General features: G+C 44.4%; 1 protein-coding gene across 2 annotated transcripts in view; it reads left to right on the forward strand.

The window, feature by feature from the left end:
• Nucleotides 1-22756, forward strand: part of ME3 (malic enzyme 3) — a 119462-nt gene extending 96706 nt beyond the window's left edge. For both annotated transcript variants that reach the window (XM_039378603.1, XM_039378602.1), the window contains exons 7-14: nt 5432-5541; nt 16940-17037; nt 18216-18329; nt 18968-19073; nt 19657-19799; nt 20955-21128; nt 21555-21653; nt 22473-22756. In XM_039378603.1, coding sequence (XP_039234537.1) covers nt 5432-5541; nt 16940-17037; nt 18216-18329; nt 18968-19073; nt 19657-19799; nt 20955-21128; nt 21555-21653; nt 22473-22634 — 1006 coding nt within the window. In that variant the 3' untranslated portion in view covers nt 22635-22756. The remainder of the gene's footprint in view (nt 1-5431; nt 5542-16939; nt 17038-18215; nt 18330-18967; nt 19074-19656; nt 19800-20954; nt 21129-21554; nt 21654-22472) is intronic.
• Nucleotides 22757-25305: the final 2549 nt, after the last annotated feature.

Consider the following 25305-nt stretch of genomic DNA (forward strand, 5'->3'; position numbering starts at 1 on the left):
AACAGTAGCTCATAGAAGATGCCCTGGCATATGACTAAGAACAGCAATCCTTGGCATATCTCCTAGCTTCCAGTAATGTAAGGTTCTGGGCTTTCCTGATATCTCTGTGCTTCAAGGGTCGCTTTTATTGATGTAGCACTCACTGAATCCACAGCAGGTTCTGTGCCTCAGAGCATGGTGACTATGTTTATGTTGCTTTCGCTGCAGCTCAGGACATGTTTGGCTTTCTAGGCTGCCAGCACATGCCGTTGGCTCATATTCAGTTCTTTGTCCAGCAATACCTCAAGTTCTTCTCTACAGGGCTGCTCTCAGCTGGTCTCTTGAGGAGGTGCCTGACCAAATTGATCCCTTAACTGTGACCAGGAATTGTATGGCAGAGTACTGCTGGTCTGACTAGAAGCCTGCTAAGGATTATGTTAACAATTTAACAGTAAGATTGGCCTCAAGATACCAACCAGCCTCAGGTGCTAGAGTGGACTTTGTTTTTCCAATTCTAAATGCTGATCACTTGCCAAGCATGATATTTTTCTGGTGACAGGCTCCCTTACAGAAAATTTAATTTTTCTTGGAAATCATAACTGTAGTTGCTGGTGTGTCGAGCAGCAATAAGAAGATCCCAAGGACAAGGGCAAGATCAATTTGGTTCTTCTCTGCCTGGTTTTATCTAAGACTATGAGTAGTAGTTGCAGCTCCTCAAAGCAGATTCCTTGCTTCATGAATGACTGAAAGCAGTGTTACAAACTGTTAAATTCAGACAGGGATTGGAACTTCCTTCTTGTCATTTTTTTCCATAAAGGAACTGGACCTTCTTGCAAATAATTTTTTTTCCCATGCATGTGGGAATATATTATACTCCCTGATCATTGTCAAAGAAAATGCCCTTTTGGTCAGCAAAGGTGCTGCACAGTCCTCAGGCCTCCCTTGAAGTTCTGACTTGTACCATTTTGGTCAGTTGCTTCTCAAATGGTACCTGCTGCCTCATGATTTTTTAACTCTCTGATCTCATGGCTTGTAATGAGTCTGGGTGAACTCAAAGAGATACATACCAATGAGGATGAAAGGATAAAGTTGCATAATTAGATTGTTTAGGCAACTGAGAAGTCTTTTGAAGAAACTAATAGCAGTGTCATCAGGAAAGCATCTGCCTCCTTCTTCTGGGATTCACCCTCTTTTGTTTCACACTTTTGTTCCTCCACTTGTTCCATGTGGTCATCCAAGAGAAATGTGTATTATCCTCTACAGGAGATAGAGACTTTGCTAACAGCATCTTTTCTCTTAGCACAGCCCAGAGATTCTGCGTAGCTCTAGCTGATAGTAACAGTACCAGAACAACAATACAGTGATAATCAAGTATGAATCCTATGTTTGTGTGTTTTCCAGAAATTGGATAATTTTTAATAAAGATTTTCAGGTGATAATTTTTGCAACAGACTGGTAATATTATAAGTGTTTAGCTCCTAGAGTCACCCTTCATTAGGGTGACTGTCTTGTACTATTATTTTAATCAATAGTATATTGTTTCACTGAAAGCACTGCTTGTACAAGATTTGCTATGCAAAGGCTGGAGATTGGATTAAAATTAGTGTATGGGACCATTATATAAAGCATTTCCCAGGGAGGCTATTTTTACAGGAAGATTTTTGCAAGGTAAGAGAGCCAGAATTCGGGTCATAATTATTTACGGCACAAAATCACAAAATATGCAAACTAATGAGACAGCAATATAATCATTACCATGAAAGACCAGTGTAATTTTTTTGGATGAGGAAGAACTGACAAAGCATATCTTTTTGTTTCCAATTTTATAAAATGGGTAAATTAATTCCAGAGATGGAAGAGAACAGGGTGCCCCAGATGGTGGTCTGGCAGCCAACAGTGAACCAGGAGACCTGGTGATGGTATTAAATAATGACTCTTGCAGTGTTACCAGTTACAAGTTTCAGCATGTCTGAATTCTTTCAAAAACACCTCTGTCCAAGCATCATTTTCAACAGCCTGCAAGTGTAGGAATGACTCATGCTGAGGAGAAAGCTCTAGTTCCACAAGGAGACATAACTGCAGAAATCCCAAGAATTGCACACCACAGGCTGCCCAAGAGGAATGGGAATGCTTTGAATCCAAAATCAATCAAGAAATAAACTTTCCTTTTTTGAAAGGGAGAGAAAGAACTAAGGAATGAAAGAAACCAAAGTGGAGAATGGCACTTGCTCTGTTTTAACGTACCTTGTCAGTCTGAAATCCTGATAGTCTACATTTGAGGTTTCCTTTTAGATAAAGGCAGTCGGATCCTGGCTGTATAACGTCCCACATGCCAAGAAGATGATAGAATGCTCTAGAGAAGATGAGTCATTGACAGTCAGGATGAGATTACTGGAGGGAGCCAACCTTAGCTGGCTATGCCTTTCCTGGACTGGAAAACATTCAGTCCTGATGTGACCTGCTGCTCTTGGCTTCAAAATCTCCTTCAGGCTCTGAGCTAAAAGTTAGGAGAGGAGTCACATGGACTGGGGGAAGAATCTATGAGAACTGGCAACAAGCCAACCAGACTGACCTCAGGAGTCGCTCTCTACCACAGCAGTTAAGGAGATCTCTCTGCAGGGCCAGCCTCAAGTCCAGCTGTAAATTTAAGAATATTTATATGTCTTGGAGGGGATCTTCAGAAATCCTTGTTCAAATACTCTCTTTACAATCACTTTTTCCTGCACCTGTAGGCAGCAATCATGTGAGTACTAACTGGGACTGCATTCATATCAAATGTCACAGGTCAAACAGAGCAAAATTTCTTACATGGTTCATTGAAAGCATACCTCGTTAAAAGTGATTCCTCCAAAAAGAATTCATTAATTTTGGTTTCTTAATAGGAAATACAATGTTTCCAATGAAACAGCAATTTTGCAAAATCAGTTTTGTCAAAATCCAGTTTTCTTTTTAAAAATATTATGATGGAAGAAGACTGGCCAGTATTATTAATTCCATCCTCAAGTATTTCTGTGTGTGCTGACAGGGGATCACAAGGGACAGACCAGGGCAATTTCCATAGAGCAGATCAACAAAGAAATTGCAGACTCTGAAGGGCAGCATAGCATTGCAGTTGAAAGGCTGATAAGCCAGTGACCTACAGTGCATGACATATATATTTAAGATCTTCCTAACAAGTTGTGATAATTAGATAATATTAGATTATCTCTCCTAATTTAGGTGTCTAAAGTTAGACATCTCAATTTAAGTTGGTCATTTTAGTCTGTCTTCACAGAGACTGTGAAGGAAGAAGCATCTCCAGAGATGTTATCTACTTTATTTTCCACTTAGACTACTTCAAAGGAGTTGCTATTGGATGTGCCTTGTCTCTCCAGTGTCTGAGAGGGCTGTCAGAGTTGTCCGGCTGAGCATTACACAACCAACTTTTAGATATGTAAAAGTAGTGGAAGAAATCCCATTCTGCACTGTATTTTGTTGGCTGAATTACAGTACATGTGGCGGCTCCCTGGCTACCCTTTTCCTTTGCAATAACAAGTATTCTCCACCTTCTCACCTGAGTTGGACTTTTTCCTAATGTTGCATATTAAAGGTCTTCCATGCTCCAGTTCAAAGTTGGCTACATTTTACTTTTAGATACTACCCAAATATTCTTTGGGTATTCTGGGCACACATACATTAATGCTGGCTGAGATCATTGGTTTTGTTAAGCAAGTCAGTAATGTTACTTCCTCAGTGATATGAATAAATAAGACTGAGAAATAGTTTCTATAGCAACTGAAGTTGCATAAAGATTTTCTCATTCTTTGCTATGAGATCTTAGCAGCTGTTCTGGGTGTTGTGTCATCTCCATCTTAGCCACGTTTTCCTTACACATTCAAATGATGAATAAGAGGAGCATCTAGATCTTCAACTAGACCAGGTTGCTCGGAGCCCAGTCTAACCTTACCCTGACTGTTTCCGGGAATGGGGCATCCACCACCTTTCTGGGTAACCTGTGTCAGTCTTTAACCACCCTCGTTGTAAAAATTCTTCCTTGTATCTAGTCTGAATTTATCCTCTTTTAGTTTAAAACCATTATCCCTTATGCTGTTGCTACAGGCCATACTAAAAACTCTGTCCCCATTGTGATCCTTTTCTAAAAGCAAGCACAGATAATGTGAAGTAAGTGTAAGAGCCAACCTTTGTCCCTTTTTGAGACCAGGGGGTTTATGAAGTGAGTTTCTCATAATGGACAAATAAAGGAGAACAATGCATGTGCTTATCATTGTCTCCTTACTGACAGACATACTTGAAATGGAAAATAATAATAATAAAAAATTCAAGGCCCTTCAAGGCCCACACTGTGAGTGCCATGAAAAGACCTTTTCATGACAGAAGCCACGTTTCTCAAATGGAGTATGTTTTATCCTGTGGCAATGGATTTGCTCCCCCATTCTCCCCATTATCCAGTATCAATTTCTAGGCTAAAGCAGTGGTGTCCCTACCTCAGATTTCAGTGGCAAAGGAGGAAAGTCTGAATGGGAGGCATGTAAGGTGATGCTGCCTGTGCGCTAATTACAGTCCCAAAGAGGTTTAGGCCTCTAACAAAGTGCAGCTATTTAGAGCCCCTTCACCTGCCTGCAGCCCAGAAGTTGCTGATAGTTGCATTACTCCTTTCCTGAGCATCTCTCACTGCCCTGTCACATTTACATGTGAGAAATGAGGACTTATGGCCCTTTTAGATTTTATTTGAAAAGCTTTAATGCAGCCTAGAGTCATACAAAGTGCTGAACATGTATAGATATGGAGCATTCTGAATATTACCCAATTTATGAACAGCACACTTGTCCTGAAATTACTAGAAAATTATGGGAAGTTTGCAAATATTTCCTGCTTTTTCACTCTACAGGTCACTAGCTGTCATTGCATGCTGGTTTCCTGCAAAACACCTCAATGGAGAGAAACATTTCCAAAGCGCAGAAGTGTGAAATCACACCGGGAAGCACTCAGTCTCACCATGAAACACACACTCCATGGGATCCTATGGGCAGATTTTTTCTCATCTCTTGGCCACCTGCATTTGAAGTGGGCACTTGATGGTGTTCCTTTAGCTGGTGTTCCCTTTGCAGTCAGATTCGCTGTATTGCGACATGGCAGTTGCAATACCAAAGAGCATCTCTTTTGATTTAAAAAACTCCTCTGAAAATTTTTTGTACCAAAAGTCCAAAGATGCGTATATATAGGTATGCATATTAAGAAGCCAGTTGAATTATGAATACAGTTTATTCTTGTTGACTCCACATTTCTCTGTGTGTGGACCTTGGGGAGGGTGTGATCCTGTTTGCATTTCTCTCATGATACTTTTATCTCTGCACTAGAGTCTCTAGCTACACTGACCTAGTGAAAGATGGTATATATTATCCTAAGTTGTGTAAATATTTTTATCCATTTTAAATTACCCTTTGCCTTGCAGGTACGGCATGAATTGTCTGATCCAGTTTGAAGATTTTGCTAATGCTAACGCTTTTCGTCTCCTCAATAAATACCGCAACAGATACTGTACGTTCAATGATGATATTCAGGGTAAGTATGTTAGGAAAATCAAATTTAACCTTCACCTTGTCATGAGAAGAGGTGTTTAATATCACAAGACTGTTTATTATACAATAGTCAGTTGTCAAACAAATTTTAGAGTTTAGAAATAAGCATTTAAAAATACAACCAAAAGCACAGCTGTCTGAGTTGAAAACTGAGTCTCCATTGCTTTTAGGAATTTAGCTGTTCATTGCAGAGACATTGTTCAAGGGAGAAAATGGACTATGTGCTTTAGATTATTACGGTAACTTGGAGAATTCCATTAATTTTCTATAATTTAGCTAAAACAATGATGACGTTTTAACAGTTTTGCAAGGCTTTCCGTTTCCATGAGCCAGGTGGTCATTAGCTGATCCTGGCATTGTCCCTCTACTGTTATCTTCCTCATTCTCTGAACAAATGTAAAGGTAAACCAGCTTCTTTCCTCTCCATGGATGCTAACTCTGCAGTAATCTGAGAACAGATCTGTTCTCCCCTGGAGTGGTTAACATAACTCTTCCAGTGTCAAAGAGAAATGACAGCAGCAAAGCTGGGGTTATAGCCAGCATGTCTCCCAGGCCCTGAGAGGCTCAGCAGTCAACAGGATTGCTCAAATGCCCAGACGGATGCAATCTGCATCCTGGTCTGGTGCTGACTTTGCTTTAAACTATTGGAAGAGCTGTTTGCCCATCTGACAGGGACAGGATCTTCCCAAGTGATTAAAATCAACCAGTTCTTCTCCTGTGAATCCCTTCATCTCTTCTTTTGTCTAGTCCTGCCTGAAATTTACAATGGTGTATTTAATTATTTGCAGTAGATTGAGTTTATCCTCAATTGTACTTGGAAGTGAGTGGAAGAAATATCAGTGTTATTTTTCACACAGTGGTGGTTCCTTTGTGAGCAGACTTTCCAGTGCTATTTCTGCATCTTCTGCTTATCTAGCAATATATGGCAGTGTGTGTAGCAGCTTCTTCCTATCTGTCATGGCGCAAGAAGGAGTAAGCCCCTGGCTTGTGGGAATATGGTTGGTGTTATGGGATGCACGGACCCGCTCGAAGACATTTTTGTGAAGAGTGTTTAGAAGCAGAGGAGCTTAAGGCATTTCAGAGAAGGGGAGGTAGATGCTCCTGTAAAAGAAGATTCATAAGGTATTCTTGCCACTCACAGAAATTTTCAGTGAAGAGGGAAGCACAGAAAAAGAGAACCTAGGGGATACATTTTTTAATTGAAGTCTTGAATGGAGGAACCAACAATTCAAACTTTTCTGAAGATGGGCAGATGAAGGCCCTAATAAGAAGCCAATGTTGTAAAGATTTATTTTGGATTAGTTGCTCTCTCAGCAAATCAAAGGGGACTCAGCAGTGAAAAAGAAAAGAGGCCAGGTGATGTGGCAGGTCACACATCCAGGCCTGGATGTAGGTTTTCTAGGCAGAACTAGAATGAGCTGGAAAACTTTCTTGGTGAATTAGAAAGGTTTTTTGGATTAATAGAGGAAAGAAAAAGGGCATATTAATGCTAAACTGAACATTCTGAGTGGGAAGCAGGAGAGTGTATTTTTTATAGTTTTCTTTTGGCCATATGTCATAGCTGAATGCCTCAGACAATTCTTGGTAATGACTCCTGCCGAGGAGCAAACCACATCCAAGAGGATGCTCTAAAACAGTATTGCCATAGAATGGACTTTATCTGATTCTCCCCTGTTAAATGTGTGTCACAGCACACGGATGTCAAGTCCCCTGAAAAATCTTTGGAGTTCCACCTTTTGAAACAGTAAGATTTTACCTCTTAGTAGTAAAACTTTATTATGTTCTCAAATAAAGCATTTAGCTGTCACTGTTTTCACAGTAGTAGATAAGGGAAGAAATCCTGCTGATCTATTGTACAACAAGCGATGAGTCAAAGAAAGCAAGCCACTGGTTTAGACTTTTTTATGTAGCTGTCAGAAAGAAAAGGGAAATCCAAGTCAGGGTTTTGAGGACCTTTGGGAAGCTGAAGTAGCCTGGATCTACACAGTTAACTCTCTTGGAGTCATGGCAGAGATAATAGAGTTGAAGCTAGGATGAGTAGTCTGATTTACCCACCCTAATACACCCCTCTGCATCCACATATGATATGAGAAGGGTAGGAAGTGGCATTTTGTCACTTACACCCTCCAGTTCTTTGGGTTTGCCTCAGACTTTCTCTTTCCTAACATGCTGGTGTTTCATGACTAGCCTACTTAAAGAAGTGGGAGAGTTCAATGTAAATGGTGTTTAAATTATTAATGAGAATTATACAAAGCCTTTTTAAAGCAGGCCTGATTCACTTTACTCAAGTGAAACAGGAACAGACCTCCTTAAGCCTGAATTATCCCAGCTTCTGAGCCAGTATTGTTTTCAGTATGTTGATTTAAAAGCACATCTTAGGTACAAGCAGTGCAAGTTAGATCAGGCCTGAGCTATAATAACTTGAACTTGTTGCCCATTGGTTAATGGGGCTCTGGATGCAGTGTGTCTACACACACACAGAGCTGAGATGTGGGAAAGAAGTATAACTTGCTTCTCTTAAGCTCCCTTAGGCCTCCCTCTTGCTGCCTCAGGGCCTACACGAACAGAAAAATGGTTTTAATATTAACATCTACTTTTTTTTTTTTTGTCCTACAAATTACCATATTGCCAAATCCATCCTAACCCCACAGAATGAAAGTGACTCAGACTCATTCCAGTTGGAGCCAGCCTGCTGATGCTGAGCAGGATGCCTGCCAGGTACCACAAACTGGGACAGAGTGATTGTTCTTAGCCTGAAAGCCATTAGCCTGGGAGCTAGCAGGAGCTGGCTCACAGTGCCCGCGTGGGAGCTCCCATTAAGGGAGTGCTTCTCCTTCCTCTATGGGGCTGATGACATCACTCCTTTCTCAGCTCTGTCTGGGTTCATGCAAGGGGCAACAGCTTCAGTTTCAGCTCTGAGGGAGAAAATTGATTGTCACTTCTTCCTTTTTCCCAGTAAAGTACCAGGGCAAGCTGTGAAGCACATAAGAAATCTAAGGGACATAAGAATGCTTTAGCTCCTTCTCTTTCTCTTTCTGCTCTTTGATCCACTTAGTAGTTCACAGTGATAAACAGAAAGTAGACAACTTGAAGTTCTTACAAAGGTGTCAAGTCTGGTGAATCCCTGAAGGAGGCATCTCTGGATTCCCGCTTCATACAAAAAATTACGTAAGTTTACTGAAGACATTAGTTTGGAGGGGACTTCTGGACATCACCCAGCCATCACTCAAATAGAAGATGATTTCAAACTTAGATCCAACTTTGACATTAGATCAGGTTCCTCAGAGCCTTGTCCAGCCAAATGTTTTTCAATGTCTACAAGGCTGGGTATTCACGATCTCTTTGTACTGCCTGTTCCAAAGTTTTGTCATCTTCCTTGTGCATGTTTTCCCCTAATATCTATTTGGAATTTCACTAGATGCAACTTGTGTTCATTGCCTATCAGCTTTTTGTTGTGCATCTCTGAGAAGAATCTGGCTTCTTTACAAACACTCAGTAAGTGGTTGTAAACAGAAATTAGTTACCCTCTTAGTCTTCTCCAGCCCATTCAAACCCAGGTTCCTTGGTCCTCTTTGTATACCCTGGTCATATCTGTGTCCTTCCTCTGGACTTACTCCAGTTTTTCAATATACTTCTTGTGCTGAAAGCCCCCAGCTGGAGATGCTAGTCTAGGGATGACCTCAAAAGTGCTGAAATAAAATAAAACTACCTAGACTTCTGTTGACACAGTCTAGCAGGCTGTTGGCCTTCTGTGCCACAAGGGCTCATTGCCGGCTCATCTTCAGCTTGCTGTCCACCACTACCCCAAAGTCTTCTGCAAAGCTGCAGGACTTTGCATTTGCTTTTGCTGACCTTAATGAGGTTTCCCTGAGCCCATTTCTCCAGCCTGCTGCTATCCTTGTGAATGACTGTTATATCCACTACTGTATCAGTCACTATCCCTAATTTATGATCATCCATGAATTTTATGAGAGTGAAATCTCTCTGGTCTTATCATCCAGGTTGTTAGGAAAACTTAAATAGTATTGGCCTCTTTGTACCACTGACCACAAGCCTTTGAGTCTAACAGCCCAGCCACTTTTTCACCCTCTTTGTTGTCCACTTGTTCAGTCTGTATCTCTCCAGTTTGGCTACCAGGATGTTTTGGAAGATGATTTCAAAGGCCTCATGCAGATCAGAGAAAGCACACAGAGTCCTAGTTCTGTGCTGAGAACCTTAGGTGTGTGAAGTTACAGGGTTTCTATGGCCTTCTGTCTATTTAGCAGGGATTATTCAACAGGCAAAGTCCATGAGACCTGATGAGATGCATCTATGGATGCATCTGAGATATGTGGCCAACGGCATTACAAAGTCATTCTTTGAAAGGTTTTGGTAATTAGGGAGATTCCTAATTCCTAAAAAAAAAAAAGACAAATGTTACATCAAGAAAGGCAAGAAGAAGGATACAGGGAATTTTAGCCCAGTCAACCTAATATCTGGGGATTACAAAGTAATTCTTCTGGAAGGTGCACCTAGGAACATGTAGATGAATGAGAACAGTATGGATCTCCCAAGGCAAATAATTCCTGACTGACTCAGCTGCTTTCTGTGGTGCTCACTCACTACTGAACAGCAGAAGTTGTTCTGCAAATTTAGTCAGAATTGCAGAAAAACGAAGAAATCTCTGATCTGTTATTTAATTAATTGTATCTCATCATGTCATTCAAAAGCCTTTCATGCATACAGGCAGGGCAGAGAGAACAGTGCACAAAAGCATAAACCATGTTATCTCCTGGCTCTGGCCATCTTTAGCAGTCTTTTAAAACTAGACCTGATAAAAATATAACTGATTTATTTCAAAGAACCACCAATTTGAGAGTTTCAGATGTATATAGTTTGAGACACTGTAAACAAACTGGATTTCTAAAATCCCAAACATCTACACCATTCAAATGAGACCTCTTCAAGGCACTTCAAGATGAGAACCCCCAAATCACTAGTCACATTAAAAACCCTTGGCCTTTTGTATTTCCCTCGTCCCTCCACAACTAAAGTAGTGCGCAGGCAATATTTAGAGTCTCCCTTTCACAGAACCTCTCTGAGTTTTTCCCTAGTCATTAGAGCAATGATTCCCCTTGTTTGTTGGACATGTGACTGCTCATGAGCCTCAAAATATCTCTTGACCCACCAACCACTTTTTCTCATTATCCTAGCAGATAACCTTTCCATAACCTTTCCAGGACACTTCAGAAAACAGTGTCTGGGATGAAGGAACAGTGCTCCAGACCTCAGCTGAGTCTGGGAACAGGCTGACTCCAGTGCCTGTGGCGTAAAACATTGGGCAAGTTGGAAATAAATCCTGTGCAAATGCGGCCTGTTTTGCAGTCATGTTTGCATGTGCTGTGAGAAGCAGGTGAAAGGAGTTTTTGGCTCAGCAGTAACTAATTTCAGCAGATTAAAATGGTGCAGTTTCTTACTTTGTTGTTTCAGCTGGCATGGAAAATGCATTGGTAATTATCACAGGAAGCTGAGGAGGGGGGAAACACAATAGGAAGGGAGTGCAGTACAATACCAAACTGTAGGACAAAGCAGGCAATGTCCTGCCAGGCAGCTCTCAAGCAGCACACTTTCCCTGGGGATAGGTGTGGAGATGTTCTTAGTCCTGTAGAGGTTCACCATTACCAGTCCCTCTGGACCTGCTGTGCCCTGCAGCAGAGAGGCTCCTGCGTTTTCCCTTGGTGCTACTACATTAACTACTTAAGGGTCGGCTCCTAGGATTGTGTTGAAGTCACACACTGACTGCTGCCCAGGCAGCTCAGAACAGTAAGGAGTCCAGTCTGTAAATGGGCCCCAGTTTCTTGGGCTTGGTGGTGCAGCTCTGTAAAGATCTTCTGTCATTTTGGGGATTATGACATTTGTTTCCTTTCCCTCTCCTGCTTTACTTGTTTGTTGTTTTTCTTGTCCATTGGATGCCACTTGCAACTCCTCCTTTGCAGTGAAGAACAGCACAGATCACCTCTGTGTTAAGCTGTGATATTTTAAGTCCAGACTAAAGAGGTAAAATGAAGAGAAGAACAGGGCTGTGTTCTGATTTAGCTTAGCTTGTGGTTATGGAACAGCATCCACAGAATTTCCGCTGCTGCGATGGGGACAGGGATACTTTTTTGCAAAGTGCTGACATGCCTGATAGCCTCTGCCTGTGTGGGCTCGGGGGCTTGGTCTGTGTTGCCACACTGGTGTGCAGGCTGGCACTGCATAGGCTGGAGGGAGGGCAGTGCTGCAGGACAGTGCTCCGGTGGCTATAACCTGTGGTTATGGTGAGGCACAGTATCGTCCTAGCACTTTACAGTGGAAGGATTAAAAGCAGGCACCTAGAGATGACCTACATTAGGCATCTCCATTGTCAGGCAGCTCTTCTTCATGCCACCACATCTTCTGGGTCACCAGTGTCCCTGGTGTTATTAGAGAGTTTCTTTCCTGAGCATCAATGCTTTGCATTTTACCTCTCTTCTTGTTGATGTACTCCACATAATTTCTAGGTTTATTTTCTTAATGCCTTACAGAGGCCCTTTGGGGGGAGGCTAACACTACCCCGCAGCCATGTAGGGGAAGACCTTGAGCTGCAGACACTTTGACAGCTTTTTGCTCCAACTTTGTTGTGTTTGACTTTTAATTATGTATCTGGAGTGGATCTGGACAAGCTCCACTCTGCTTTCCAGTAATAGGCGGGATTGCTGCAGGGAGTTAATGTGAACCAGGATTTGGAAAAGCCCTATGCTTCCTCCTCACCCATAAATTTAGATATATTTTCTTGGCTGCCCTTTCCTGGAGCTGTTAAACTGGAGTTTGCTGTTCTCTGGGCCCTCATATTGGCATGGTTTTGACAGGGCAAATTGTAAGCAGGCAGGTCAAAGGTCAAAAATAAAAGATCAGTCTGAATTTGGCCATCTCTTCCACCAGTGTGCTGTGGAGAAGGGGGAACCACCCACATGGGTGTTGTGTGAAGAAACAGTTCCATCACTGCTGCTGTCGGAAGGATTCAGCATCAGGTGGGGATGCTCAGCTCACCTCAGTCAGCCCTCTGGGCCAGGGGACTGGGCAGTGACAGCCTTTAACGTGAGGGGACTCCTGCCCCCAAGCACCCACAGGGTCCACACTTCCCCCCATGTCCCTTGCTTAGCCACTGGGTGCTGTCACCCAGAGCACAGCCTTGACATCTACACTGGGCTGTACTTTCCCTGGTGACATGCCAGTGCTGCCCATGACTCCATGTGCAGTGCTGCTCATCCCTCTGTCTGCTGTCCCCACTCTGAGGAAGGGTAACGTCCCCGGGCATGGGTGCCTCTGTGCTGCACCCTTTTCCATCTGTGCAGTGTCTCGACGCTGTGGAGCAGATCCTTTTCCCGTGTTTTACTCCAGTGTAGCTCTACTGACATCTACTGGGGCTTGTTTTCACTTAGATGTGGAACATCAACAATATCAAACCAGAGGGGGTTTCCTTATGTTTTACAATATTCTGAATGTGCCTGAGTGCCAGAAGTTAATTCCAACAGGGATGGCCATGTTTCTGAGTGTACCTTAGTTTTAAATTCCTCTCTTCTGTGCTGGTCCTGTTGCTCTGGACTTCGCAGAGTGTCTCCTGCGGTCTGCTTGCTGTTTTGTGATACTGTGTTGAGTATTCACTTTGAGTCTTGGACAGAAAGGATGATTTGCAAGCACTTTCATTTCTCTCTCTGCCCCTCCATATCTTACCTCAGATACAGACCAGCCAAGCTGGCTCTTGCTAGTTACTTAGGGAAGCAGTTATCCACAACAGCAGCATTCAGTCTCTTTGTAAAACAGATAGACCAGCGTGTCAAAAGATGACTGTTTTTTTCTTGACACAACTCATGGTGAGGAGTTCCCTGCCCCAGTCTGATTTTGTCATTCTTTCAGAACCGAAGCACAGTGATTAGCCAGTTCATTACATGAACCAGCTGTGAACTCTCTTCCATAGAGATGCTCTGTTGTTCCATGCTTAGAAATTGTAATTATCAAAGAAAAATATTGAGCTAAGGCCAAGGTACAGAAATTTTATTACTTGGGTAATGGGGTTGAGATGCAGTTTGGGAGATGTGGAGGATTAGAAAAACATTGGAGAGAGAGTAGGATGATTAGGAGTGGCAAAGCTGAATAGAGTCCTGCTGTTAGTCAGAGCTGCAGTGCTAGTGCAGGGGGATGAGTAATGGCACACCCAGTCCCGCAGGTCTCTACTCTGTAAAATGTATGCTATCCTGCAGACTGAATCCATGCCCCCTTTTTTTCCATACACCTCACTTCTCAAATTTGTGCTAGTGAAATCTTTAAAACATACCTCAAGTCCCTCTACTGAATCTCACAAGAGCATTTTCCACTTAAATGGGTTTGCAGATGGCAGCATTTGTCCCATCAGACTTCTTGACAATCACAGGGTATAAGGAAATTTTTCCTGGGTCAGGACCAAGAGAAACAAGGTATTTCTCCAGTTACATTTCCTTCTTTTAAATACTTTCCTGGCATTTATTGCTACTCTTGCTGTGACCTGACGCACTGTCACACTGTAATTGTTTTACTTCTGGATTTTTAACTCTGATCAGTTTCCCACTCCCACCCCCAAAGGGATGTGGGGATTTCTAGGCAAAGTAAGCCTGGGAGATAGTATGTGAACATGTGTGAGTGTACATAGATGTTCGTACCCTACTGCCTGTTGCAAGCTCGGCATGGCTGACAACTGTGGGACCCTGGTCTCTCCCCATTTCTTTGCAGTTAAAATTGCCACAGTGGGATCCCTTCCTGCACAGTTCAGATGTCTGCAACAGAAGCATCTACATGTATTGCAGTTATCTCGTCTCTCTTACAAAAATATGGTGGTAGTTACTCTTCTAGGGTGCACTTCATTTGACCCAGTTCAGGTGTCTGCTTCAGCAAGAGCATGAGCAGGATAATACAATGTTTATTTAGAGTCCCATCCTTAGCATCTGGCATGGCAGCACACCAAGCAGTCCTGCCGATTACAGACTTACCAAAATACGAAGAATGAGCATGGACTAGATATGTGACACCCATAAAACACAAAATCTAAAAACCAGGCAATTTTGTGGTGTTCTTTTAAATTCCTTGAATGTTCATTATCTTTTTCTGTAATTTTTCTAGTCCAATGGCATTTTACCAGGCAAATACATTACTCTAAATATGGCTTTAAGAGGCAGAGATTTACTGCTGGAGAAGCAAGAGGAAATCCTTTATACACTTGCTTCAGTTGTCTGACATGGTAATACTGAAGCAGCAGGGCACACAGTGGCTGGTTCCCTCCAGATCAACTCCCTTTTAAAAGGACTGGACTCAGGTTGTCTGGATCTGGAAATGTAATGATACAAACTGTTTTCTGAGCTAATGGAGGGAATTCATCCTGGGTGCTGAAGCAAGTGTCTCCAAGTGATTCATCGCAAGAAAGAAGCTTACAAAGCTGTCAACTTTTAGTCTAGTCTATTTTTTGTTTAAGACATGAATTCTTGCAGTGCCCTCATGAAGTTGTGGATGCCTCATCCCTGGAAGTGTTCAAGACCAGGTTGGATGGGGCTTGGAACAACCTGGTCTAGTAGAAGGTGTCCCTGCACATGGCAGGGGAGTTGGAACTAGATGATCTTTAAGGTCCCTTCCAACCCAAACCATTCCATGATTCTGTGAAGTGATGCTGCCATTCTGCAGCTGGTGTACCGGTGTGGACACCATGGTAGTAACATTTGCTGCAGGAATGTGGCCACTGTCACCTCTGCTAAACCAGAATCACTCTTAAGGGAGGCTAATTATTAATTTTTGGAGAACTAAACTCATCTGAGTTATAAGCACAAAATGTTGGAGAACAAATGGTACTAAACAATACTTCTGGTCTGGCCAATAAAGATTTTCTTTGTCAGAGTGGCTTATACAGGTTCCCTAAACAAGATGAGCCATGTCAATTAAATTACGTTTCTGGCAGAGTAACTATGCTGCCACTAGGTTTTCTGCTTGCATGGAAATAATAAAAGAATGAATCATTCCCCAGTGATATATCAGTAGATTCCTAGCTTAGCTGTAGTTTTTACACTAAAGAAAAGGAGCAGGTAAAGCTGAATTTGTTTTCTGGGTCCTTGAGAGACAAGGCAGCTCCATCTGCTGGTGTCACTGCTTGTGGTCATGTCTGCTTATGAGCTGCTGTTTCCCAGCCAAGCTGTTCCTGATGCCTGGCAGCACCCCAGGCCCTAAGGACCCGGCAGGGGACCTCACTGAAGCACTGGCTGCTTGAAACCCTGATGCACTGGCTGATTACATAGGCAAGAAAATAGGAAATGCTGGAAATTTGGTGAAATCAGGTTTTTAGCCTAAAAGTGTTTCTTGCCTGCCCTACCCATGACCACCCACGCAAAACTTGTTACTTGTGGACTCCCTGATTTCTCACAAAGCTTCTGAAGATGAGACTGTAGAGACCAGCATTAGAGTTGGGGATAGATCAGAACTGGGGCACATCCAAACTGGTATCCTTTAAAATGCTGAGGAATAAAACCAATGGATTGGATGATCCTTATGGGTCCCTTCCAGCTTTACATATTCTGTGATGAAACTTCCTCTTTCATTCCCAGATCCCCTTTAACACTTGCATCCAGCTTGCCCAGGTGACCTGAGATACCACCAGTGCTTGAATCCTTATTAGCTTGTGCCTTATTTGATTTCTTCCCACCATGTTCCTTCATCTGGGATAGGTCATTAGATTAATACTGCATGTGATTTATGTGAGGTAAAGAAAGCTTTATTCTGTCTGGACATCTGCCTCCCTTGAAGGATGGAAAGCTGTAGATATCATGGTGGCTGTAACAGCAGGACTCTGCATTCCATTTACTGCAATATTTCTCATTAATGTGGGACCAACTCCTTTTCTGAATGACTCCTTAATGCTTGGCAGCAAGGCGTGATGGCTTTGAGTCGGGGTATCAGAGTGTTAGGGGAGTAAAAAAAATGATGATGCTGGGCTGTGAAGGTAAATAGGAGAATAGGATGGTAACTCCGTGATCACAAAGGATTTTGAGACAAGGGGCCCCAAGTTCTGCTACAGATGTTTTATGTGACCTCAGACAAGTCACATGCATCTTAAACCCTTGGGAGTCAGGTATTAACTTCTTCTGACATTCTAGGATTCAGTGTCCCTTTGACTCTACATCGAGGGAAATTTGTGTTCTTCTGCCTTGCAGGGAAATTTGAATATTAATATTTCAGCATAGGGAGGGCACTCTGATCTTTTAATGACAGAATCTAAGAATGGTTTGTACCACAGTCTTTCTAACAGTGTGTCAGCAGGGTAGACAATCCATTTGCCAGCATGTCCATCTCATGGTGTTTCTCTCTTTCAGGCACAGCATCTGTTGCAGTCGCTGGCATCTTTGCGGCCTTAAGGATCACAAAGAACAAGCTCTCTGACCAGAGGTTTGTTTTCCAGGGAGCTGGAGAGGTAGGAATGTTTTTAAGCTCATTCCTAAATATGATCTAACTTCAAATTTAGAGAGAGAACAGTCAACTATGAAACTTCCTGCAAGGCTTGACTTCTTGAAAACAAAGCACAGAAGCAGGTTCCTTGTCACTGGGTGGGATTGGGCCCCACAGGTGGATCTTGCTGCTAGGTGGAAGTTACCAACCATCTTTCAGTGACTTAGCCCACAAGTCCTGGGCAGACTCCCTGGATACTACGAGGTTGCCCATGCAGTGACTACCTTTATAGAAGTCATTTATGAGGCAGAGTGCCACAAGAATATTAAGGAGGCTGGTTTGAGTCCTCAGGGTTGGTATCTAGGGTAAACCAGAACTTCTTTAGTGGTAGAGTTCAAAGGACTCAGACTCACAGGACTGTGAGAGCACAGCTTGCTTTTTGGAGTCAGTCATATTGCCCTATGGCAGACGTCAGGTAGTCTGTATGGCACCTTGCTCAAAGAGAGAGGGGGAAGAAAAAACCTCTAAAGCCTTGTCTGTGGACTAACGGTTCAGGACCTATCTCAGCTCTTGCCCATGGTGGAACTTTGAGAAGCTCTGTTACTGTTTTTCTATCCCACAGTGAAACAAAGCTGGCTTGTTCTTTTTCTTCACCCCTGCTGGCAGACACGTCTGTTCTGGTCACCATCTCTGTGGCGCAGAGACCCTACTGCTTTGTTATAGTCCCCACTGGGGCAGGAGGGCCAGGCACAGCTGTAGGACCACAGACACCAACACAGCATGTTCAGGGCTGCTTTCCCAGGCAGGAATGGGAGAAAGACTTTCCTCTTGCAGGACTCCCACTTGGCTGTGAGTTCCTCTGTACTTGGCATCTCCAGCAACATTTGTTAAGTGTCTGCCCCTTTTCCCCCCCTGCAGCAGCTGGTTCAAATGATGGAGACAGCCTCTACCTGTCAAGGTACCAACTCCAGTGCTCCAGCTCCACCTGCAGCCTACTCTACTGAATGATTGTGAGGTTTTTTATTTATGGCAGCACCTACAATGCTAAAATCAGCCCCATGCCATGGCACTGTACAGCCATGGAGCAGAAAGTCTCCCTGCTTTGTGCAGTGCTGGGGGATGACCCAACCCATCTCTCATTTAAAATCTTCCCCCACAAAAGATGATGATACCCCAATGAAGTATTTATATACTGTGTTTCAGGCTGCAATGGGCATAGCTCATCTCATCCTCATGGCCATGGAAAAGGAAGGAATTTCACGAGATGATGCCATCAAAAAAATTTGGATGGTAGACTCCAAGGGACTGATTGTGAAGGTGAATTTGTCTTCAGAGCTGAGCCCCATTCCCCTGCCATGCCATGCCAGCTAAAGAGGCCAGAGCAGACAGATACCTCAGACTCCGGCTCAGCCCTAGAGTAAAGGCTGCAGTTTTATTGCAGAGCTGTTCCTGCTTTCAGAGGACTAGGTCTCATGGGGACAACAGTGTGCCAGCAGCACTGGTTGCTCTAAAGGCAACGCTTTGGGCTGGGCATCTAAAGTGGTACACTGCTAGCCATAGTCCCAAGGAGTGCTGGAGGTATTGCATGTCATATGGGGTATTAGAACAGCGACGTCGTGCCCTGCTTGGTGACCCAGCCTGGCCCAGCTGCATTTTGGACTCCCTGTGTCCCCTCAGAGTTGTCCCTCCTCAGACTTGAGGAGACTTGTATTTTATGTACAAGTGTATGCCAGCCACACAATGTAGTTTGGTGGGTGAGAGGAGCAGGGACCAGCCCAATGTGACATTACACCAACACCTCAGTGCCTGACTGGCTGATGTTGAGGTCCTGCTCTGCGGAATCTAGTTTAGGTAGAGGGCCGAGAGATGAAATGAACTGAAGAAGATGAGTTACTAAGTTATGTCTCCAACTTTTGCCAACAGACCAAAGCCTGACTCCTCCTTTTTCCTCACAGGGCAGGAGCCACCTGAACCATGAGAAAGAACTGTTTGCCCAGGATCATCCCAGTGTGGACTCATTGGAAGAGGTTGTGCAGAAAGTGAAACCTACAGCAATTATAGGTGGAGTTCACATAATAAAAATTTTCTTGTCAATTCAGTTCTTAGGAGAGTTTCTGTCTTTCTTCTAGAGTCTCCTTTTGTTTTCATAGTCAAAACAAAATGAGCTTCTTTTACCCCCATTTTTTTCAGTTGAGTTCTCCATATCCTTTCCCCTTCAACCTGGGGCATAGGCTTCCTCTCCTTTGGAGCTGTAGGAGCCCTTCCAGAAAGGGCTGTAGAGGGAGGTGCTAGGGGAGGCAGGATGTGAGGCTCTCAGCAACAAACATGGCTCTGGCAGGCTGGCCAGGATGAGGATGACAACAGGCACCTCAGGCAGGTCTTTGGGAGTCAGAGTGATGCAATCAGACTGGCCAAAACACTGTCACCCACTCTGTCCAGAGGAGCAGAGGGCTTTATTTTGAGACAGGCTTTTAATCTCACCATAATATGAGATTAAAGAAACATCTTCACCTCTATCTCCAGAGATTAAGCCTGTTCCCTCCGATGGTTCATTTTCCAGTAGAGGCGTTCCAGTGGGATCAGCCCAACGCACTAAAGTCAGACAGTCAGAAAGCACTGCCTCACTCTGCTGTTGTTGTTTCAGGTGTCGCAGCTGTTGCAGGAGCTTTCACTGAGAAGCTGTTGAAGGACATGGCAGCCTTCAATGAAAGGCCCATTGTGTTTGCCCTGAGCAACCCCACAAGTAAAGCGGAGTGCACAGCGGAGCAGTGCTACCGCCTCACCGAGGTACTTTCTGGTGGTGCCCAGTGACAGGAAAAGGAGAAATGGCTATAAACTAAACCACAAGAAGTTTCACCTCAACATTTGGAAGAATTTCCTTATGTTGAGGGTGGCAGAACACTGGAACCAGCTGTACAGGGAGGTCATGGAATATCTCTCTCTGGAGACATTCAAAACCCACTTGGACACGTTCCTGTGTCACCTGCTCTAGGTGATCCTGCCTTGGTGGGGATTGGACTAGATGATCTCCAGAGGTCCCTTCCAACCCAAACTATTCTGTGTACTGGACTTCAGTGGAGGGAAGCTGGGTGCTCTGGATACACTGTGGCCATGACTGTACCAAGGAAAACCACAGTGGTACATGGTGGGCAGACAAGTGACAGTGTGCCTAAGTTGAAATAAGAGAGGTTCAAGTTGGTCATAAAGAAAAACTTTTACACTGTGAGGAGGAGAGTCAAGAGGTGGAAGAGAAGCCCAGATTGTTTCTGTAGTCTCTGACCTTTCAAGTTTTTAAGACCAGACTGGATAAAGCCCTGAACAACCTGGTCTGATGTCATAGCTGACCTTGCTGTGAGCAGGATTTGGGTCCCTACCAACTGAAATTACTTTGGGTAAAGAAAGTGTTTGCCTTCTTCACCCACAGCTGTCTGAGATGTCTCGTCCTTAGCAGTTTGTGTCACATAATTGTTTATGTAATGGTTTCATCACCCAACTTAGACCCAGTGTCACTGAAGAATTATTGTCATATGGATTGACTTGGCATGAGAGGACTCCTTGTCTCAGTGTTTCCTTTCCCTCCCCACCACCTGCCTATGGCCAGAGCAATCACACAGCCCCAGACCTTTATCCCTCATGAGTCCTTCTTCACACTCCATAGATGGTTGATAAATGGATAGAGAAACTCCTCAGAAGGTCAGAGAACTTGCAGTGCAAAAACCCACTCAGTGCTCAGTGGCCCTGTCCATGGCCCTGTTCCTGTCTCTGGGGACAAGGTACTCCAGAAGTGTCAGCTGGTGGTGCCTCCGGTGGAGATGCCTCTCACTGACTGGTTGGAGATTTGTCCACTTAGTCACTGATGTCCCTCAAGCACAGTTCATGGTGAGCAGCAAAACTAAGATTTCTCTTCTGAATCTGGATGCCTCTTTCTCTCTCTTTGATCAGGGACGGGGAATATTTGCAAGTGGGAGTCCGTTCCCAAAGGTAACCCTGCCAAATGGAAAGACCTTCTTCCCTGGCCAAGGAAACAACGCCTATGTCTTCCCAGGAGTGGCACTGGGAGTCACTGCCTGCGGAGTCCGGCACATCTCTGATGATATCTTCCTCATGACAGCAGAGGTTTGCAACTGGCATTTAACTAATATTTTAAGAAAAGATAATAAGAGACACATGCACCTACTTAGGTGTTTTCAAGAAGCTGGCCCAGGGCAAGGAATGGAGTGGAAATGGCACAGTGTAGCAAAAAGCTGCAGCCTTTTTCCAGCGCAGGGAAAGTTCAAGTTTCCATTGCAGGTGCAGGAGCCATGACAGGATTCTCCTCCTTCTCCACAACTGCTGTCCTAGCACAGCACCTCCACCATTCTGGCTCCACTTTGAAGTCTGTAATGAAATGAGCACACGCATGTATTTTGAACAGGTCACAAGTTCCCACTCAGAAATAGTCCGAGCTCTGATGCTGCTGAGGTTTCAGCCACATACCATATGCTAGGGAATGTGCTATGTGCTTGAGTCCATCTCTATAAACTAGCTTGCTTTTCCTTCTAGGCTATTGCTGCTGAGGTGACTGAGCAGAATCTTGCAGAAGGAAGACTCTATCCCCCCTTGGGCAGCATCAGAGATGTGTCTCGCAAAATTGCTGTGAAAGTGAGTACTTCCACTCTTACTTCCACTTTCCTTGGTAGGGAGGGCAGGAATTGCCTTGGCATCATTTTTGCTTAGTGGTTTTTTTAACTTATTCTAAAGCCTAGAGCAATGATTCTCAGGAATTCTTCTAGCCAGAATTGCTGCTCTGATTTCTTCCATCATTAAAGCTCAAATGTGAAAAATATATTCTCTTTCTGGGTGCCTCAGCTCACACAGCTCTGCTTTATTGCTTGAAGCTGTGAGAACTCAGCACTTCAAAAAATGAGATTTAGAGTCAAATTCAAACATGACACAAGTTGCCAAAAGATTTTAGGTTCCAAATTGCTATTTTGAACCTTTCTTCCTCTATTTAATAGGGGCCTAAGTAACTAAATACTATTTCAGATCTGGGATTGTTGTCTAATTATGGATTTGGTCCCCTGTTTACATCAAATTTGTAATTCCCATTCAGAGACACCCACTGAGAATCACATTGGCCTGCTAAGATTACTGACGGATGCGTAGCGTAGCTGAGGAGCTTAAGGGTGCAAGTGGAGGTGGTTAAAGGGCTGCTCCCCTTCAATTGCACACCCCAACCATTTTGCCAGGGCTGGGGTGTGCATTTCTTACCAGCCAGTAGTTGCAGGTGGCTTCCATTCCCTGTGAAGGCCTGAAGTGCAGCTGAGTCAGAGTATTGCACAGTGAGAAAAAAAGCAAAAAAGGGCACAATTCTGAGAGAAGGGAAGAGGGAAAATACAGCCAGGGCCAAACTGCAGTTGGTTTCAACTTCGTAACATGCCCATGTTGTTTTACCAGTTCACTTTGCTTATCTTTTTGCAGATTGTTGACTGGGCCTACAAGCAAGGCCTCGCTTCTTGGTACCCCGAGCCAGCAGACAAGGAGGCCTTTGTGAAACAGTTCATTTACAGTCCTGATTATGAGTCGTTTCTTCTTGATGATTACAGGTGGCCCCCCAAAGCCATGGAAACACAAAATATATAAGGTTTTGCGAGAACTGTTTTCTCATTTTTGCCATCAGATCCCATGGCTCATGTCATTGCTGATATAAATGCACCTCCAGGCTTGCAGAATGGTAAAAGTAAATTAATCCAAGTAGTTTTTTATTTGCTGCTGCTTTTTCTCTGTGGGAACATGTCAGTAGAGAATAAAACAGATTCCAAGCTGGACAGGGGATACTCCAAGGAGAGAGCTGCAGCCCATCCCGGTCAGTCAGCACTGCATATTGCTGACTGCTTAACATACTGCCTGTTCTCAGCTCAGCTGCCTTGGGATAAGCTACCTGGGCCACCTCAGAAGCACATAGTCCCATTCCTAGTGGAAGTGCCCACAAGAAGTTCGGACCCCCACTTCCATAGGTGGCAGCTGCATGCATGGTCATCCCTCACACTCGACAGCCACACTTTGCCTGTGGCTCTCTGGATGTGATAGGAAGTGTGTACATTGCCCTGGGAGAGCTGCACACTTGGGGAGCACTACCCTTTTCTGCTTCCAAAGTCCTTGATGTTTGGGGAGTTTCAACCAACCTAAGCTAGTGCATGGGTCACACAGCCTGGCACTGCCATCTGCCACCCACCATGGAAACAAACTCCAAAACCTCCCTCAACCCCATGGGGACAACAGACTCCCTCCCCTCCGCAAGTCAGGTGGCTCTCCAAGGGAACAGGAGTCAAGGGACCCACGGGGGATAACCAAGCTATCCCCGAACCCAGATACAGCCATCACATCATTGGTGCATCTCCTGCTGGACACTGCTAAGGAAGCACTGCAACCAGCCAAGGGCCCTCCTCAGTCTGTCTGTGTCACAGAGTTCCAGGGAGGCCTCTCCCAGCCCTGCAAAATTTTTATGCCCCACTGAATACTGTCCCAGTGGAACGACAGTGTTCCTGACCGTAACTGGGATAGAACAGAGGGATTGCTGGCAGCTCTTCCCTTCCCGGTTCTCCCTGCTCACACAGAGCAGGCCTGAGACTGGTTACCACAGATTCTATTTAGTGTCTTTAAGTGACTTTTTAGTACCAGGAAATGCACCTCATCCCTTTGAGGATGAGTCATAGTCTCCCCAGTGTGCATATGCTTGTAATGCCAGCACTTTTCATGCTCCTCCCATAGGTATGACTTGTCGCCTAGGCTAAGGAAGGAAAGACAAGACTGTCAAGTTTCAGGTTCAGGGAGAGACACCGACAAATACTCACATTTCCTGAGCAAGAGGTCTTGAAACTGACATTTCCTTGCCTTTTCCATGGCTTTTGGAAAGAGCTCTGTTTTTGAGAAGGGAGGTAGAAGGGTGACAAATTCTTTCTTTTGTTTCAGAAAGATGCCTACACCGCTTCTCCTTAGTTCCTCCCCTCTTCTCCTTCCCATGCATCTCCCCATTGCTCAGCTAAAGGTTCGACCCTTCTGCGTGTTTGGCTTGTGGGCTTGACATCTCAAATATTAGGCAAGAATGAAAATAAAAAGGAAAACTCAAACACATGTGAAGTGATCCCCAGAGCATGTGGCCCCGTCCCCACATAAGGAGCTCAGCCCAGATCACTGTTACTGTCTGTGTTTGGTTAATGACTGTAGGCAGCTAAGTACCATAAAACAGCTCGCTCACTCCCTGGCAGTGGCAAGGAGAGAGTGAGAAGTGTAAAAGTAAGAAAACCACTGGGCTGAAATAAAAAGCAGATTAATAGGTAAAGCAAAACCTGCACACACAGGCACTCCCAGGAGCCAACACGCACATTACTTGTTCTGTTAGACTCTTTCTCCATCCTTGCTTCTCCCTTCTTTTCCTTCCATCTGCCCCACAGACGTCTGAAAAGGCCCTTTCCCACAGCTCTCCCAGGTGCTACATAGACCCCAGTCCTGGAAACAAGAAGACAACAGGATCTAGTCCTTGGAAAAAGTCTCCCTACAACTCCTTTCTGACCAGTGGGCATGCCCTGGCACAACCTGGCCCAAGAAGCTGAGAAAAAGGGTCAGCAGTGACAGAGTCAGCAGCCAAAGACAGAAGAAGAAAACATTTTTACTTAAGCCATCTGGGAAAGGTGTTCTTTCTGCCTGAAACAGCCAAACCCATTGTCCCTGGCCTCTGCAGGAGACAGCTCCAGGTGAAACCATTCCCAGGAGAGAGTTGCATTGCCAACCAAGGCAGTGAGCCTTGGGCTGCTGAGGCAGGAAGCTGCCCTCTGTCAAAAGCTTGCTCTCCTCAGCATCAGCCCCTCTTTATTAGCAGCAGGAGTTACCGCGTGAGCAGCTGCACCTGGGCAGTAGCACTGCCTGGCTCTGTGCAAGGGCAAGGCACAGCTGTCTCAAGCAGGAGATGAGTCAAACCCACAAGGGGAAGTCAGTGCCAGTGGCCTTTCAGAGCACTTCCCAAGAACCCATGGCAGTGCTGGTGGAGTGGAACACACCAAAGAGAGGTTTCAGCAGGTGGCCAATGAATCCAAGGTGCAGAATTTACAAATTTTGCAGTAAAACACAATTCCGTGGAAGAACAGGAGGACAATGTCCTTACAGATTAATTCAATGCCTGCTTTTTCTTGCCAGACTGTAAGACAGAAAAAGCAGGGTCTCTTGAGCACAGTGCAGTACAATGTTCTGAGGAAGGCAGGAACAGGCAGTGCTATATCATGTCACAGGAATGCAGTTGTCCAAGGTTACCGAGCCC

This window comes from Pipra filicauda, unplaced genomic scaffold (genome assembly GCF_003945595.2).
Source record: "Pipra filicauda isolate LSUMZ 115617 unplaced genomic scaffold, ASM394559v2 scaffold141_size4267151_pilon, whole genome shotgun sequence".
NCBI lineage: Eukaryota > Metazoa > Chordata > Aves > Passeriformes > Pipridae > Pipra > Pipra filicauda.